A 12418-nucleotide genomic window follows, 5' to 3' on the forward strand; every position below is an offset into this window, starting at 1 on the left:
CAAAAAAAAAAAAAAAAAAAAAAAAAAAGAAAGAAAGAAAAAAAAACTGAAGGATGAACAGAATAATCTTATAACAATTTGCATAAGTTGAAGACGTAAAATTAATTCAGTTACATCCTAATTCAAAAGATTTGGTGCAAGATCTTAAAACTGAAGACTCATGGTTCTCTAGCTTACCCCAGATTAAGAAGGCCAGCAACTGTACTAATACTAATGTCAAAGTCCACCTTCGGTTGAATGATGAAATTCCCCTCTCTTATAGGCTACAATAAGATTCAGGGAAAAAACAAAAATCATAGATCACATCAAATTCATAAATGAACATGGGATGGTCAAGTTGAAGAAAATTATGTAAACTGTAACCAACCTCCCGTATCAACAATGCAAATCGGCCTTCACATATTCTAACTCGTATACAATCACTCTCTGTTAACTGCCCATTTGTAGGAATTCCTGGAAGCCTCAAATATATGTCGATGAAATTTTGTATAGAACTACAGACCTTTGATGATTCAAGAATTTTGAGTATATCTTGATAAGCCACCTGCAATGAAATAAGAAACAAAGAAGTTTATCAAGCTCAAGGTTTTCACAAATACAAAGTCCATGTCCAGAAAAGCTCTCACCTGCTTGTTACTCTTCAGCACAAATAGTGAGCTCTCAGGAGAAAGCACAGGATCAAAGTCATTCCGTATTTTGAGCTGTATAAAAGAAAGTAAACAATGTGGCATCATTATAGATATTGTGAACCACTACCAAGCCAAAAAAATATGCTTTTTATCATCACGTAAAGATGCTTACTGCATAAGATGTATTTTCAAAAAGGGGCCAAAATATTTGCATAATCAGCACAATTCATGGAAATTTTTACATGAAAAGTGAGTGGAGTAAAATGTTGATACGTAAGAGGTCCAGTCCTAATAAAGCCAACAGTTCCCAATCTGGTATCTAGCAGAAACATAGTAGTGGCCACAATTAGTTACTAGTTTCTATTTGGTGTTTGTTGCTATCCAAACATTATTTTTGACACAAATTTATTTATTTATTTGTTGGTTTTCGTTATCCAAATATTATTCTTTCAGATTCATTAAAGGACAAAAATGTTCAAATGCACCTCAAATCTCAAAAACAAGCGATTTGGTTTAAGTTAGCAAAACCTGCGAGTATAATAGGCAAGAGGCATTAAAATAATCCTCAACATAAGAAATTGGATTAATCTTAGGTGACTTTATGTCTACTAACATGCGCGTGAACAAGATGTGGTTCAATGTGCTGCTGGAACATAGGGAAAACTGTCATCATTATGTCATTTTGTGACATGAAACACCCTGCTTTGCATTTATCTCTTTGGACTCGAGAAATCAGATGTGAATGAACACCTCCAACCTGTTTCACAAAAATAAACAAAATGGAAATTAGAGAAATGTGAACCTAGAGGAATTATTTGAAGCATACAGAGTCAGACATTAGAAAATAATCAACTGATTAAAACTATGATAATAAACCATAAAAATGTAGTTTTCCATTCTTACAACAGCAATCCACAGGTCAAGTGATTTCCTGATGTCCGGATGTAAAGCATATACTCCTTCAAAAATGATCTGGTACAAAAAATAAAATAAGTCCTATCAACTCAAACAAATTTAAAATTTCATAAAGTTGGTTTTTTGAAGTCTATGTCTTCTCCACGCCCGAACTCTAGAAACATTAAGAGTTTTCCTTATTAAGCTCACTCGAGAGAAAATGTCTCGAAAATGTTACTCAAAGACTACAGGCCTTAACCAACAGCACTGCCCCTTGGGGGATTAGGTTCGTTCTTTCTTTTGAAGGTCAGTTCTGTTATTTTCCATCTCACAACAATAATAAGTGATGCATTTGACACACAACTTTGTAATCTTTCTCTTTATATATGCAGAACGTGCCCAAATAATATCTCCTTTATAAAACATCATGGGTAAAAATTAAACATATGCTGTAAGGTCAAAAGAGCTCAGTGAACTTCATTACAAACCATGTTACAAGGGAAGGCTCAATGGAAAACTTCGTTGATGATTAGAATTCAAGCTGCAAGTTTTTCCACTTCATAAAAAATAGACATAAGCAGTACTATATCCTTCTATTCATTGTAACTCGTCTATATCCTTCTACTCATTGGGACTCGTCATTTCTACACAGGAATTGTATAGGAGCTAAGATTCCTTAAAAAGAAAATCGGTAGGGGAAATAGATATATAAATAATTAATGAAAGCTAATTAACTAAGCATAAAAACAATTCAAGAAAACCATTCACTCTATTGATTTTCTATTATTTCTTTTCTTTTACATCACCAAATCCATGATTGATGGAAGCCCTTACTCAGGAACCGTCCCTTGCTATCCCTTCCAAACCTTTTATATTCATTTAAAGTTAAGAGAAAAGTGAAATAACAGACCACTCCACAATCTTCAGAAACTTCAAGATCCTTAAAACCACTTCGAGCACCAGTTTCCATGTCAAATACCGGTACTTTTGTTCTTCGACCATTTCTCATGTCATCAATATTCTGAAAATGCATAATAAAAATAACAAGCGTAAGACAACTACAACAATGATTTGTGACTGTATCTTCATATGTAATTTTGGTCATGGCTAACTCATATAATGCTCTTCCTTGAGAAACCTCAGTGAGTTTTTCCTTTTATAGCCATTAGTTATTTATTCAATCTTTGAAAAGATGCATTTGAAAAAGGATAAATATGAGTTCACAAAGAAGCTACATACTGCAGCAGTTTAAAGGGTATAAATAGCAATAAAATGACCACTTTGGACAAAATCAGAAAACACACGCATCTTCAACCTTGGACAGCAGCGGCAGATCAAGCGTGCTGAAATCATCATACTTGAAATCCTTCACTTGCTCCGATTTGTAATAACTCTCGAGAGAAATTACTTCACATCCAACAATATTAGCCATTTTATGAGCTAAACTAGTCTTCCCTGACCCACTTGGACCACCTGAAACAGTAGCATCGGGAATGAAGAATAGTTGAATAACTTATGGGAAGTATAAGATTAAATAGTAACTCAGTTGTACGAAACGAATGTAACTTAAAATCTGGGTTATTTCTCATCAACTTGAGGCTAAGATGTTGATACATGGGCGGAAGTAGGCGATGAAATTTACTTGGTATATAAGATTTTCTTAGTTAGTTACGTGGGATAGTTAGCATTTCCTAACAATTCTTCCTGAAAAAACGAAACTTTCACTAAGAAAAATATAAGAATATAAGGACATACGAAAAACAAAGGTAAAAAAAAAAAAAACCCAAAGCTAATTATAAGAACACAACTCAATCCATTGACAGCCCACAAAGACAAGTAATCTAATCACCTCACAGAACTCCTTAATCGATTTCTCAACCCCTTTACAGAATAGATATTCCATTATATAAGGGGGCAGTGAAGGGAGAATAATTAGGGTTAGAATGTGAAGGGGTGGTAGCTCCGTCAAAAAGTTATCAACCTCGTTCTTGATCTATATATAATAGTTTCCATTGCCAGGTTGTCACAGACAATACGATCTGCTGTTAGCTATGTTTTCAAGCTAGAAGGTAGTCAAGTTGGAATCTTCTCAAGGAGTTTCATGTTAACTTCAAAAATCCAATAGGCGTTATAGCATGTTAACTTTTTATTGCTTAAAAGAAGAAGGCTACAAAAAAAAAAAAAAAAAATTGGTTTTCGAACTTTTCATGAAAGTAACAGTATAGTCTCATAGCATTAGATGATAACGATTTAGTCCATGTACTATTAAATTTGTAACAATTTAGTCCTTGAAGTTTAACATACAACAATTTAGTATCACTACTTCCAAATTTGTAACAACTTAATCCCTACTTCGAAAACTCTCATTCATATATAATGTAACAATTTAGTGTTTATAATTTATGAACATATTTAGTCTCTAATCAGTTTATCATTCTACATGTATAAGAAATTCTATTAAATCTTAATAATATATTTCAAACTAGGGACTAAATGTTGCAAATTTTAAAATAGGGAGACTAAATTGTTACATATTAATAAAAATGAAAGAATACGAGGGAATATAAAAAACTAGAAGGACTAAATTGTTACAAAGTTTTGAGTACAAATTTGATCTTCCATTGAGAAAATGAAAGAATACAAGGGCACATAAGAAAACAAGTTCAAACAAAAGGCACAAAACAAATTACAAAAATAGAACTCAAGACCAAGATCATAATTACACAAAGGCCTAATGACCAGAACTAGAAGGACTAAATTGTTACAAAGTTGCAAGGACTAGATCATTATAAACTATAAACTAAACTTCAGGGAGTAAATTTTAACTTTATGAAAGCTCAAGGACCCAAAGACAGAAACACAACCATGATCTGAACAAAATTACCTCATGAATACGGAAAAATTAAAGGGAATGACAAAATATCCACTAAGATAATAAGTATGTCATACCAATTCCAACAATAACAGGAAGATCTTTATTCTCCAATAACGCCTGAAACAATACCAAACCTGCAGTTACTGCGGACAGTAATATGAAGTCCTAAACTGTACTCTACCAACTCATATAGCATTACTACCTGAATCGCTTGAACAGCTAAAAGCAAACCTCTATCCAGGTCACATGAATCAGGCATTGGAGCAAGCCTCATATAGTCCCTGAAAGAGGCAGGATCTGTGGTTGCTTCATGAGAGTAATCTAAACATGTATCATTCTAATAGAATACCCGTACAAATTTGATCATATAAATGCTAAAACTTAAGGAAATATACCGGTCATTAAACTTTCAGATCGGGGAGGAATAATAAATTTCCATGTTGCAACTACTGGTTCCATTTGAGATTTTGTTGGAGATCGAGTCCATGGCTGAGAAAGATCCTCAAGTCGAGAAACAGGGTTTGAAGTAACACGGATAGGCCTTGGAGCAATGACAACCTTTTCTTGGTTATTAACCACAGATGTATTTGGTAAAAGTGGAGGGGTATTTAATCGTGGTACACCTGCAGGAGAGGTTACTAAAAATAAGATTTGAAAAAAAAAAAAAAAGAACTAAATTTGAAAAAAATGAAGAAAACTACGAAAAACAATAGTGTTTAAAGGGATGCACAAGTATGCCTTATAGAAAATAACCCCCCGGCCAAAAGAAATTCAGAGAAAGCAAGATAAACCTGAAACTAAAGAGATGGAATGAGAAAGAAAGAGAGAGGGAAAAGAAAAGAAAAGGATAGCAGAGCAAGGAATACTAGGCTCCACATTTGAAGCTTGTCGTTTCTACCTTTTCTTTCAAGAATCATCTCCAGGTATGACTTTGTAATCCAAGATCCTCTGATACCCATCCTCAACACTTCTTCTCCGACTGTCTAAAAAGGAAAGGAAAAGAGAAAGGAGAAGCCATGAAATGAAAAACATGTCCGCTATCAGTATACATGTAATACTTTCCACCACTGATCCTTCATAGACTAATTCACCCAAAACTATATATATAGCAAGAAGGATTTTATCATGAAAAATGGAATAAGATAGATGCAATCAGAGAGAGAGAGAGAGAGAGAGAGAGAGAGAGAGAGAGCATGGTTCTAATCTGAAAATGGTTTGAACAGTCAGACTACACTAAAAGGTGGGGGCAAGACCAAAACTAGCCTACAAGGGAAAATAAATATGACTTATAAAAGGATTATCAGTGCCTACTTTTCGATTTGAGCTTCTCAGCACCATGAATGTCTCACCAAGAGAATCAATTGTTTCAAGCGACACAGAAACATTGCCCTTATTTACTGATATAGAAGCCCTTTTATAACCAACAACTACTGTATACCCCAAGTCCAGCAAACCACCTAAAGTCATCCGTCCAACCTGCTCAATTTAAGATAGAACAAGTAAAATCAACTGAAGTGTGAAGGCCTCTATAAGTAACAAAATAATATATCTATAGATGCTAACTTCTAAGTTCTAAAACAAAGGCAACGGATATAATTGTTAAATCGATGAGTTATGGTAAATTTAATTATACCAATACTCTTAACATTTCCTCTCGCTTATAGACTTAAAAATTTGTAAAAGGCTAAAGCTCCTACTCAGATACCAACTTAGTTTTTGGAAGAGATAAAAATGATTGTATTTCTTCTACATACTGAATCAAATACAAGATCTTATATAGAAAAAAAGACCATCTACCTATAAGGAAAAAATATTAGTAATATAAATAATAAATACAGACATACTACACAACCAATATCACAAAAGATATAAAAAAAAGAATAAAGAAATAAAGAAATGCTAAATGGTAAATACTATATGACACATACATGAAGGGATCTGCCTTTTACAGGCTTCCAAGGTTCAATATTTTCCAACCATACTGTGTGCATCTTAAAAACCATACTATCCTCAAGGTTAAACATCCCACTCCTTGCATAAATGTCATAATCATTTTAAACTCCACCAAAGAGGTCCCCTACAAATTTATCCCTTTCTGTACCAAAACAAATTTGCCTATGTATAACTAATGCAGAAGACTTACAGAGTAGTCAAAACAACATTGTCACAGCCATAAACAATTCAGAGAGTTATTAATAATTAAGCAAAAGGTAGCAGGAGTTTTGCTATCTTCTATTAATCCCTTGGCCATTTTTTAATGACTAGGCAATTTTTTGAAGATAAATCAATTCGTTTCAATCTTGTATTAATGGAACACAAAACACCAACCCAATCTCGACAGAAAAAAAAAAAAAAAAAAAAACTAACTTATGGCAACTACATCAAAAACCGAGATTCTTTGACGTTAACGCACATTTTAACAGGTTAGTGTGAGAACCCTAAATAAACTAGCAATCAAGATTTAAATTTTTTTTTACTCGACTTGTAAAATTAAACAAAAAAAGGAATCCACCTCGAATCAAAATTGATAAGCTACCTATTAGTCATGAGTATTCTAAGAATTTATTGCTGATAAGTATTTTGAAGATAATTGCAAACAACATGCACGCAAACACGAGCAAAGAAAGTAGTGAAATGTTATAGCAAACTCTGGTAAGGCAATATTGCTATTTGATATTATTCCAATGATTAATGGATCACTATAAAACAAATCTAGTGCTTCATCTTATGAATAAGATACGTTACCTCAAATTCAGCTTTAGGTCTGATGATAAAATTTTTGTCGACTATCCTCTGATCACCAAGTGATAGATAGTACTTAATACCAGATTGTCGCACTTTAATCCAGTCATTTATGCGCGCTTCTTCACTTGCAGATGGAGGCCTAAGATACATCTCAATAAAACTGGAATCTGAACAAAATTAAGCACTGAAACCAACCCAATATTGACAAGTAGCAACTTGAAATAAATATGTACTGATAGACCTACTTGTCCGTATGCGGTTGATTTCCTTTAAAAAGATGAGCAGAATCTACATCTGGGAACTGTCAGAAAAGACGACAGTTTTAGAGTAAGTGAGCATGCATATGATAACTGTTGCCCACATTGAGGAACTTAAAATCATGGCAATGAATAAGGAATAAGAAGAAGAAAAAAAACTTAATATATTCCTTTCTACGGGATATTAGAAAGTACGAAGAATTTATTAAGATTCTATTTTTTTATAAGAAACCAAACAATTTCAGAATTAAAAGGAAAAAAAGTATTTCCCAAACTATCGGAAATTCTGCTGTTCTTCTCAAGCCATAGATTCCAAAAAAAAGAATTTATAAGAAACAAACGAACATATAATGCTCGAAAGATATACAGAAGGTTTAGGGTTACAGAATGGGAGATGAGAAATCCCCACTAAGCCAAAGGGTTACAGAATGGGCTCCTGATTGACCACAGCATGGACAAGATCATAATTACAAGAAGAATTAGAGAGAAAACATCAGATGGAGACAAAGCGTAAATAGGTTTGTGTTCCTCTTTCAAAGGCCTATCTCACCCCCTTTTTCTTATTAGTCAGATTAGTCAGATAGGTTGCCCTTTTCTCCTAGAATTTATTTTTTTCCCTCAGCTATGACAAAAAAGAAACTTGGGTCGGGCACCACCATAGCATCAACTCACCCGTTTATTTATAAATAGAGAGCAATCATAGTATGATAGAGACAAGATTTTGACTACTTCTGTTAAACCAAGATATTCTTGACCTTTGTTTTCATTAACTTTCTTCTTGGGACAATCAGTTTACCCATTCCTATTGGAGAGGTGAAGGAGCTGAAGCCACTTTATTGAGGAACATGCTTTTTCGAAAGCGATGGTATGATTGCCGAAACTCGAATTCGCAAGGAATTCTATCCCATTGGCTTTGAGGCTACAAGATTTCTCTTAGAAGGCCCTCTGGTTTAAAGTGAAGCCAAAGTATCTTCCTTGACATGTATTAAAAAGTTTTCAAAAAATGTCAAGCTAATCTTGCATGACGACAAAATCAGAGCATTCGTTTTTTGACAAAACTACTCTAAAACAAATTTATACCATGGGAAAACGAAACATGAAAACATCCTTTGCATAAGATTAGGGGGCAAAACAGTAGAATAATCAATCCCATCTTTGCTATACAAAAATAGGTTTTGTTAGCATAAACCAAAAGGATTAGTACAGACCTCACTTCTACATTTCAGCTTGTATATTGCTTCCCTAAATGATGAGACAAAGCTGTTGTTAATTCTTATCTGCAATATTAAAACACAAATATAATTGTAAATCTAATGTTTCAGATACAATAACAGAGATAAGTGGATATACCAACCTGGGCATGATGGAGGTCTGGCTCTATGTGCTTTCTAAACAAAGGAAATATGCTATCAATAAGGTAATCCAATGAACAGGAATCTCCAATATCATGCCGAACTTTGAAGAGAAGGTTAAAATGAACTCCGCCAACCTAATTTTCCAAAAATAAATCAATAAACTGCTACTTCAACATCTTATTACTAAAAGAAACATCAAAAGGGCTACAGTCATCCCTAGAGCACATTAGTGAATCTTATATCATAATTTTATCTTTGATATGAAAACATCCATGTGACCAGTAGATTGGAAACTTCTCAAAAAAAGTTGCATACAAAAATTCACATTCACCCCATACATTAGAAATGAAGAATAGAATAAGAAGTTACCACTGCAACCCGAATATCTAGCAAAGAACGTAATTTTGCATGTAATGCGTAGGTTCCATCGATGATTACCTATACAAAAAATGCAGAGAAATCAATCCAAAATAATCAATACATCACACAAGCTAAAGTAATCACCACTTACCACCCCAGACGAAGCACTCTTTATTACTTTTGAACTGACCCGTTTCTTCAGATGAAAGTCAAAAACTGGGATCATGGTGTCTTTTCCATTTGTCAAATCCTGCGAACAGATTTGTAGAGCCCATTCATAAATATTGACTGGAAAAGTAGGGACATTGTAAAACATTAAGTTTCTGGAAACTAATATTAAAAATTTAATAGAGCCAAGTTGGGCAGACATATAAAAAAAATAATAATAATAAAGAAAAAAAACCTCAAGATTCTGCACTAGAAGATCAAAGTCTATAGAATCCAAATCATTCCCCTCGTCAACTCCATCACGATAGTTTTCCATCGATATAACATTACAGCCAATTACAGATGCCACTTTCTCTGCTAAGCTTCAACAAAATCACATAGCATGACATATCAGAGCAATTGAAAGATGGTAAGTAAACCCTAACCAATGTTTTCTCACCAGGGTGAAAAAGAAGGGGAAAAAAATGTTATACCTGGTTTTACCAGAACCGCTTGGACCACCAATTCCAACTGTTACAAGTCCATCTTTTTTCTCTCTAAGTTCTTGGATGGATTTTACTAATAGATAATATCCATGATCGAAAGACTGCATATGTCAATTCAGAAATGATTAACCTCATTCACAAGGTTTCAGAGTGTATCATTAGATACATATTAGTGGACTCATAGAATTAGCAGAACTATCCTTTCCCAATAATGTATGACAGCGAGATACAAACAGACATAGTTGAGGATAAATACAAAGAACCAGCCTGAGCATACTCATCTCATTTAGGTACATACTATATCCTCAACTAAAATGTCAAAGGTTAAAAAATTCCTCCCCAAGTGAACGAGAAAGTCGAAGTTACCAGTTTACAATGTGCTTTGCATGACGAAAATTATGAAGAAGAACCAGCATCAATTCAGCACAGCACTAAACCAGTATACACAAACCCACAAACACACAAATAATAATAAGAAAGAAAGAAAAAAAAAAAAGTGGAATTTTAGAGATTACCAAGAACACCCCATACAAAAATAGAATCAAAGAAAAAATCCCAATCCAATTCGCTCGAATCAGTAACAAAACAGTCATACAAGTCAACAAAAACCAGAATTCAGGCGATTAATCAAACACACCACATGTAGCGGCAGTGATTGAAGGATGGAGGAGGAAGAGGTGGAAGTGGAGGGCTGTTTTTGGTAGAAATCTCTGCCTTCTTGGAGAACCCGCTGGACCACCTCGTCATCCATTTTCGATCGGCGGAGAAAAAAGATGTCCCAATTCCCAAAACGTCAGCAAGTACTTATACGAGGGGCTTGCGTGTTGAAGAACCCAATCAAATTGGAGAACAGAAACGAATTCGAGAGACGAGAAAATGGACACGGAAAATCGTAAAGAAGAAAAAGGGATTGGTGCCGGACATGATGTTCAAGCTTTACGCCTTTCAATTCTGCCTCCGAATCTTTTCGCGGAGTACGCCTCCCGCTCTGGTTTTTGCTTCCTGCATTATTATGTATATGATCAATTTTTTTATGTAAATGGTAAAGCAAACACAACTTATCTCACTTGATTTCGCATCATCGTTTCAAGTAAAATTTGTTAGCTTAAGCTTTTCGATCCAATGAAATTCCATTCCAAATTTAGATGAGTATTTCCATACCCTAAAAAAATTTAGAAACTTTAGGCTTAAAGTTTTCCATTAAAAAACATTTTTACATGGGTTCAAATAAATCATGTATACTCAAAGGAAATAGTTGTTATGTATTTTACTCATGATTCATGATTTTACAGTACAGCTTCTCTGTTCACTTCTTTGATGCCAGCCTTGCTTTAGAATAGTCTTCGTCCATCTCCATTGCTCGCACCACCTTCAATTGAATAACGGTGGGTGAGAGTGTTCGATTTAGCTTTTAATCCAGGGTCGATTCCGCTTCCTCATCCTCAGATTGTTCTTGGTTGCAGCATCATCTGAATGTCGTCGTAGCTTCGTGGAGGTCGCCGCTGAATTTTTTGACCATTGTAAACTATCGTGGTTAACTATATTGTTTTTATATAGTTTAAGGTGTAAGATAGATTAATGTAGGAATGTGAGAAAGGCGGAATTCAAGAAGTCAATAATATTATTTTAATTATCTTTAATGCCTAAAACAAAAATTTATGGCCATTAGCTTAAATTAAAAAAAAAAAAAAAAAAAAAAATCATAAATGTTTAATTTTAATTGAGGGACACAACGCACAAACTAATTTATTCCAAACCCCCGCCACCTAAGATTATGCCAACCACGAGTTGAAAAAAGAAAAATTAAATATGATTAATAGCAGTTATTGTTTCAAACTCCAAAAAATCCAAGCATTTTTAAATTTATAAATACTCATTTTGTTTGTGGGAAGGCATGGGGCATCGCTGTTTGTGGGTTTGTTTGAGTAAGGCAATCAAGCTATACATAGGATAGTCCTGAAACCATGCCTCTTGTTGAAGAGCTTTCGAGGGAAGTAGAAATAAAGGCAGCTGCAACTGAATTCTACAACATCTTCACACACCATTCTTTCAATCTCCCAAATATTTCTCAGCCCATCCAGAAAGTTGACGTTCATGATGGAAATTACACAATCGGTATGCCTACATACATACTTACATACTCACTTTTCTTTTCACTTCTTTTATACCTTATTCTAAACCATTCATCTCCTCTTGTTTTGCTATGTGGTTGGTTAAGATGGTAAAGCTGAAATTTACAAAGAACGAGAGGAATTCGACGATAACGACCTACTCATATCCATGATTGGAGTGGGAGGAGATATGTTCAAGTATTACAAGGCCTTTGACGTTATTTTTCAAGTTGTACCAAGGGGACCTAAACTTAACTCGGTAGTTTTGCGCATGAAATAGGAGAAACTTGACCATAACTCTCCCAATCCAGACAAGCACATTGGATTCTTGAACAACTTGATCAAGGACATTGAATCCCACCTTAAAGATAAATAAACCTCTATATGTCTCTATTCGAGCTTCATCTCATTCATATTATAATACGATTGAGTATGTTGTGTCTTAGTTGTGTTTTGCTTCTAATCTACCTGTCTTCTAGACTTGATGTGTATGTTTGTACTTATTACCCGTGGTTCTCTATGTTTGTGAGGGTTTTCTA

The 12418-nt window shown here is 34.3% G+C and overlaps 2 protein-coding genes and 1 long non-coding RNA gene across 7 annotated transcripts in view; 1 reads left to right on the forward strand and 2 right to left on the reverse strand.

Moving 5' to 3' along the window:
* The window catches only part of LOC111483305, a 16766-nt gene extending 5849 nt beyond the window's left edge, over positions 1–10917 (reverse strand). Inside the window, exons 1-21 of one of the 5 annotated variants that reach the window (XM_023129498.1) lie at positions 10406–10917; positions 9757–9869; positions 9519–9645; positions 9267–9365; positions 9125–9193; positions 8755–8889; positions 8609–8677; positions 7389–7444; positions 7144–7303; positions 5710–5874; positions 5297–5381; positions 4794–5021; positions 4601–4695; positions 4473–4515; positions 2839–2996; positions 2434–2544; positions 1533–1601; positions 1243–1386; positions 627–701; positions 368–544; positions 178–263 (exon numbers count right to left, since the gene is read on the reverse strand). In XM_023129498.1, coding sequence (XP_022985266.1) covers positions 178–263; positions 368–544; positions 627–701; positions 1243–1386; positions 1533–1601; positions 2434–2544; positions 2839–2996; positions 4473–4515; positions 4601–4695; positions 4794–5021; positions 5297–5381; positions 5710–5874; positions 7144–7303; positions 7389–7444; positions 8609–8677; positions 8755–8889; positions 9125–9193; positions 9267–9365; positions 9519–9645; positions 9757–9869; positions 10406–10519 — 2378 coding nt within the window. In that variant the 5' untranslated portion in view covers positions 10520–10917. The other 4 variants (XM_023129506.1, XM_023129503.1, XM_023129511.1 and 1 more) reach the window with 4 other exon arrangements.
* LOC111483398 lies at positions 7530–8602 on the reverse strand. Its single transcript, XR_002718357.1, has 2 exons — positions 8130–8602; positions 7530–8022 (listed from the first exon to the last, which is right to left on the reverse strand). It is a non-coding gene; the product is annotated as an uncharacterized LOC111483398 (long non-coding RNA).
* Positions 10918–11660: 743 nt separating the features above from the next.
* LOC111483389 (MLP-like protein 328) lies at positions 11661–12253 on the forward strand. The gene is made up of 2 exons (XM_023129586.1): positions 11661–11883; positions 11987–12253. The coding sequence occupies exons 1-2, from the start codon at positions 11733–11735 to the stop codon at positions 12157–12159; spliced, it is 324 nt and encodes a 107-aa protein (XP_022985354.1). The 5' UTR covers positions 11661–11732; the 3' UTR covers positions 12160–12253.
* The last annotated feature ends 165 nt before the right edge of the window (positions 12254–12418 follow it).

The sequence above is a fragment of the Cucurbita maxima genome, unplaced genomic scaffold (assembly GCF_002738345.1).
Source record: "Cucurbita maxima cultivar Rimu unplaced genomic scaffold, Cmax_1.0 Cma_Scf00001, whole genome shotgun sequence".
Classification (NCBI taxonomy): Eukaryota; Viridiplantae; Streptophyta; class Magnoliopsida; order Cucurbitales; family Cucurbitaceae; genus Cucurbita; species Cucurbita maxima.

Bases quoted from the DNA above. Each gene is read 5' to 3' on its own strand.
- LOC111483389 (XM_023129586.1), top strand. From the start codon at position 11,733: ATGCCTCTTGTTGAAGAGCTTTCGAGGGAAGTAGAAATAAAGGCAGCT. The intron at 11,884-11,986 runs GTATGCCTACAT...TGGTTGGTTAAG, and splicing joins TGATGGAAATTACACAATCG to ATGGTAAAGCTGAAATTTAC.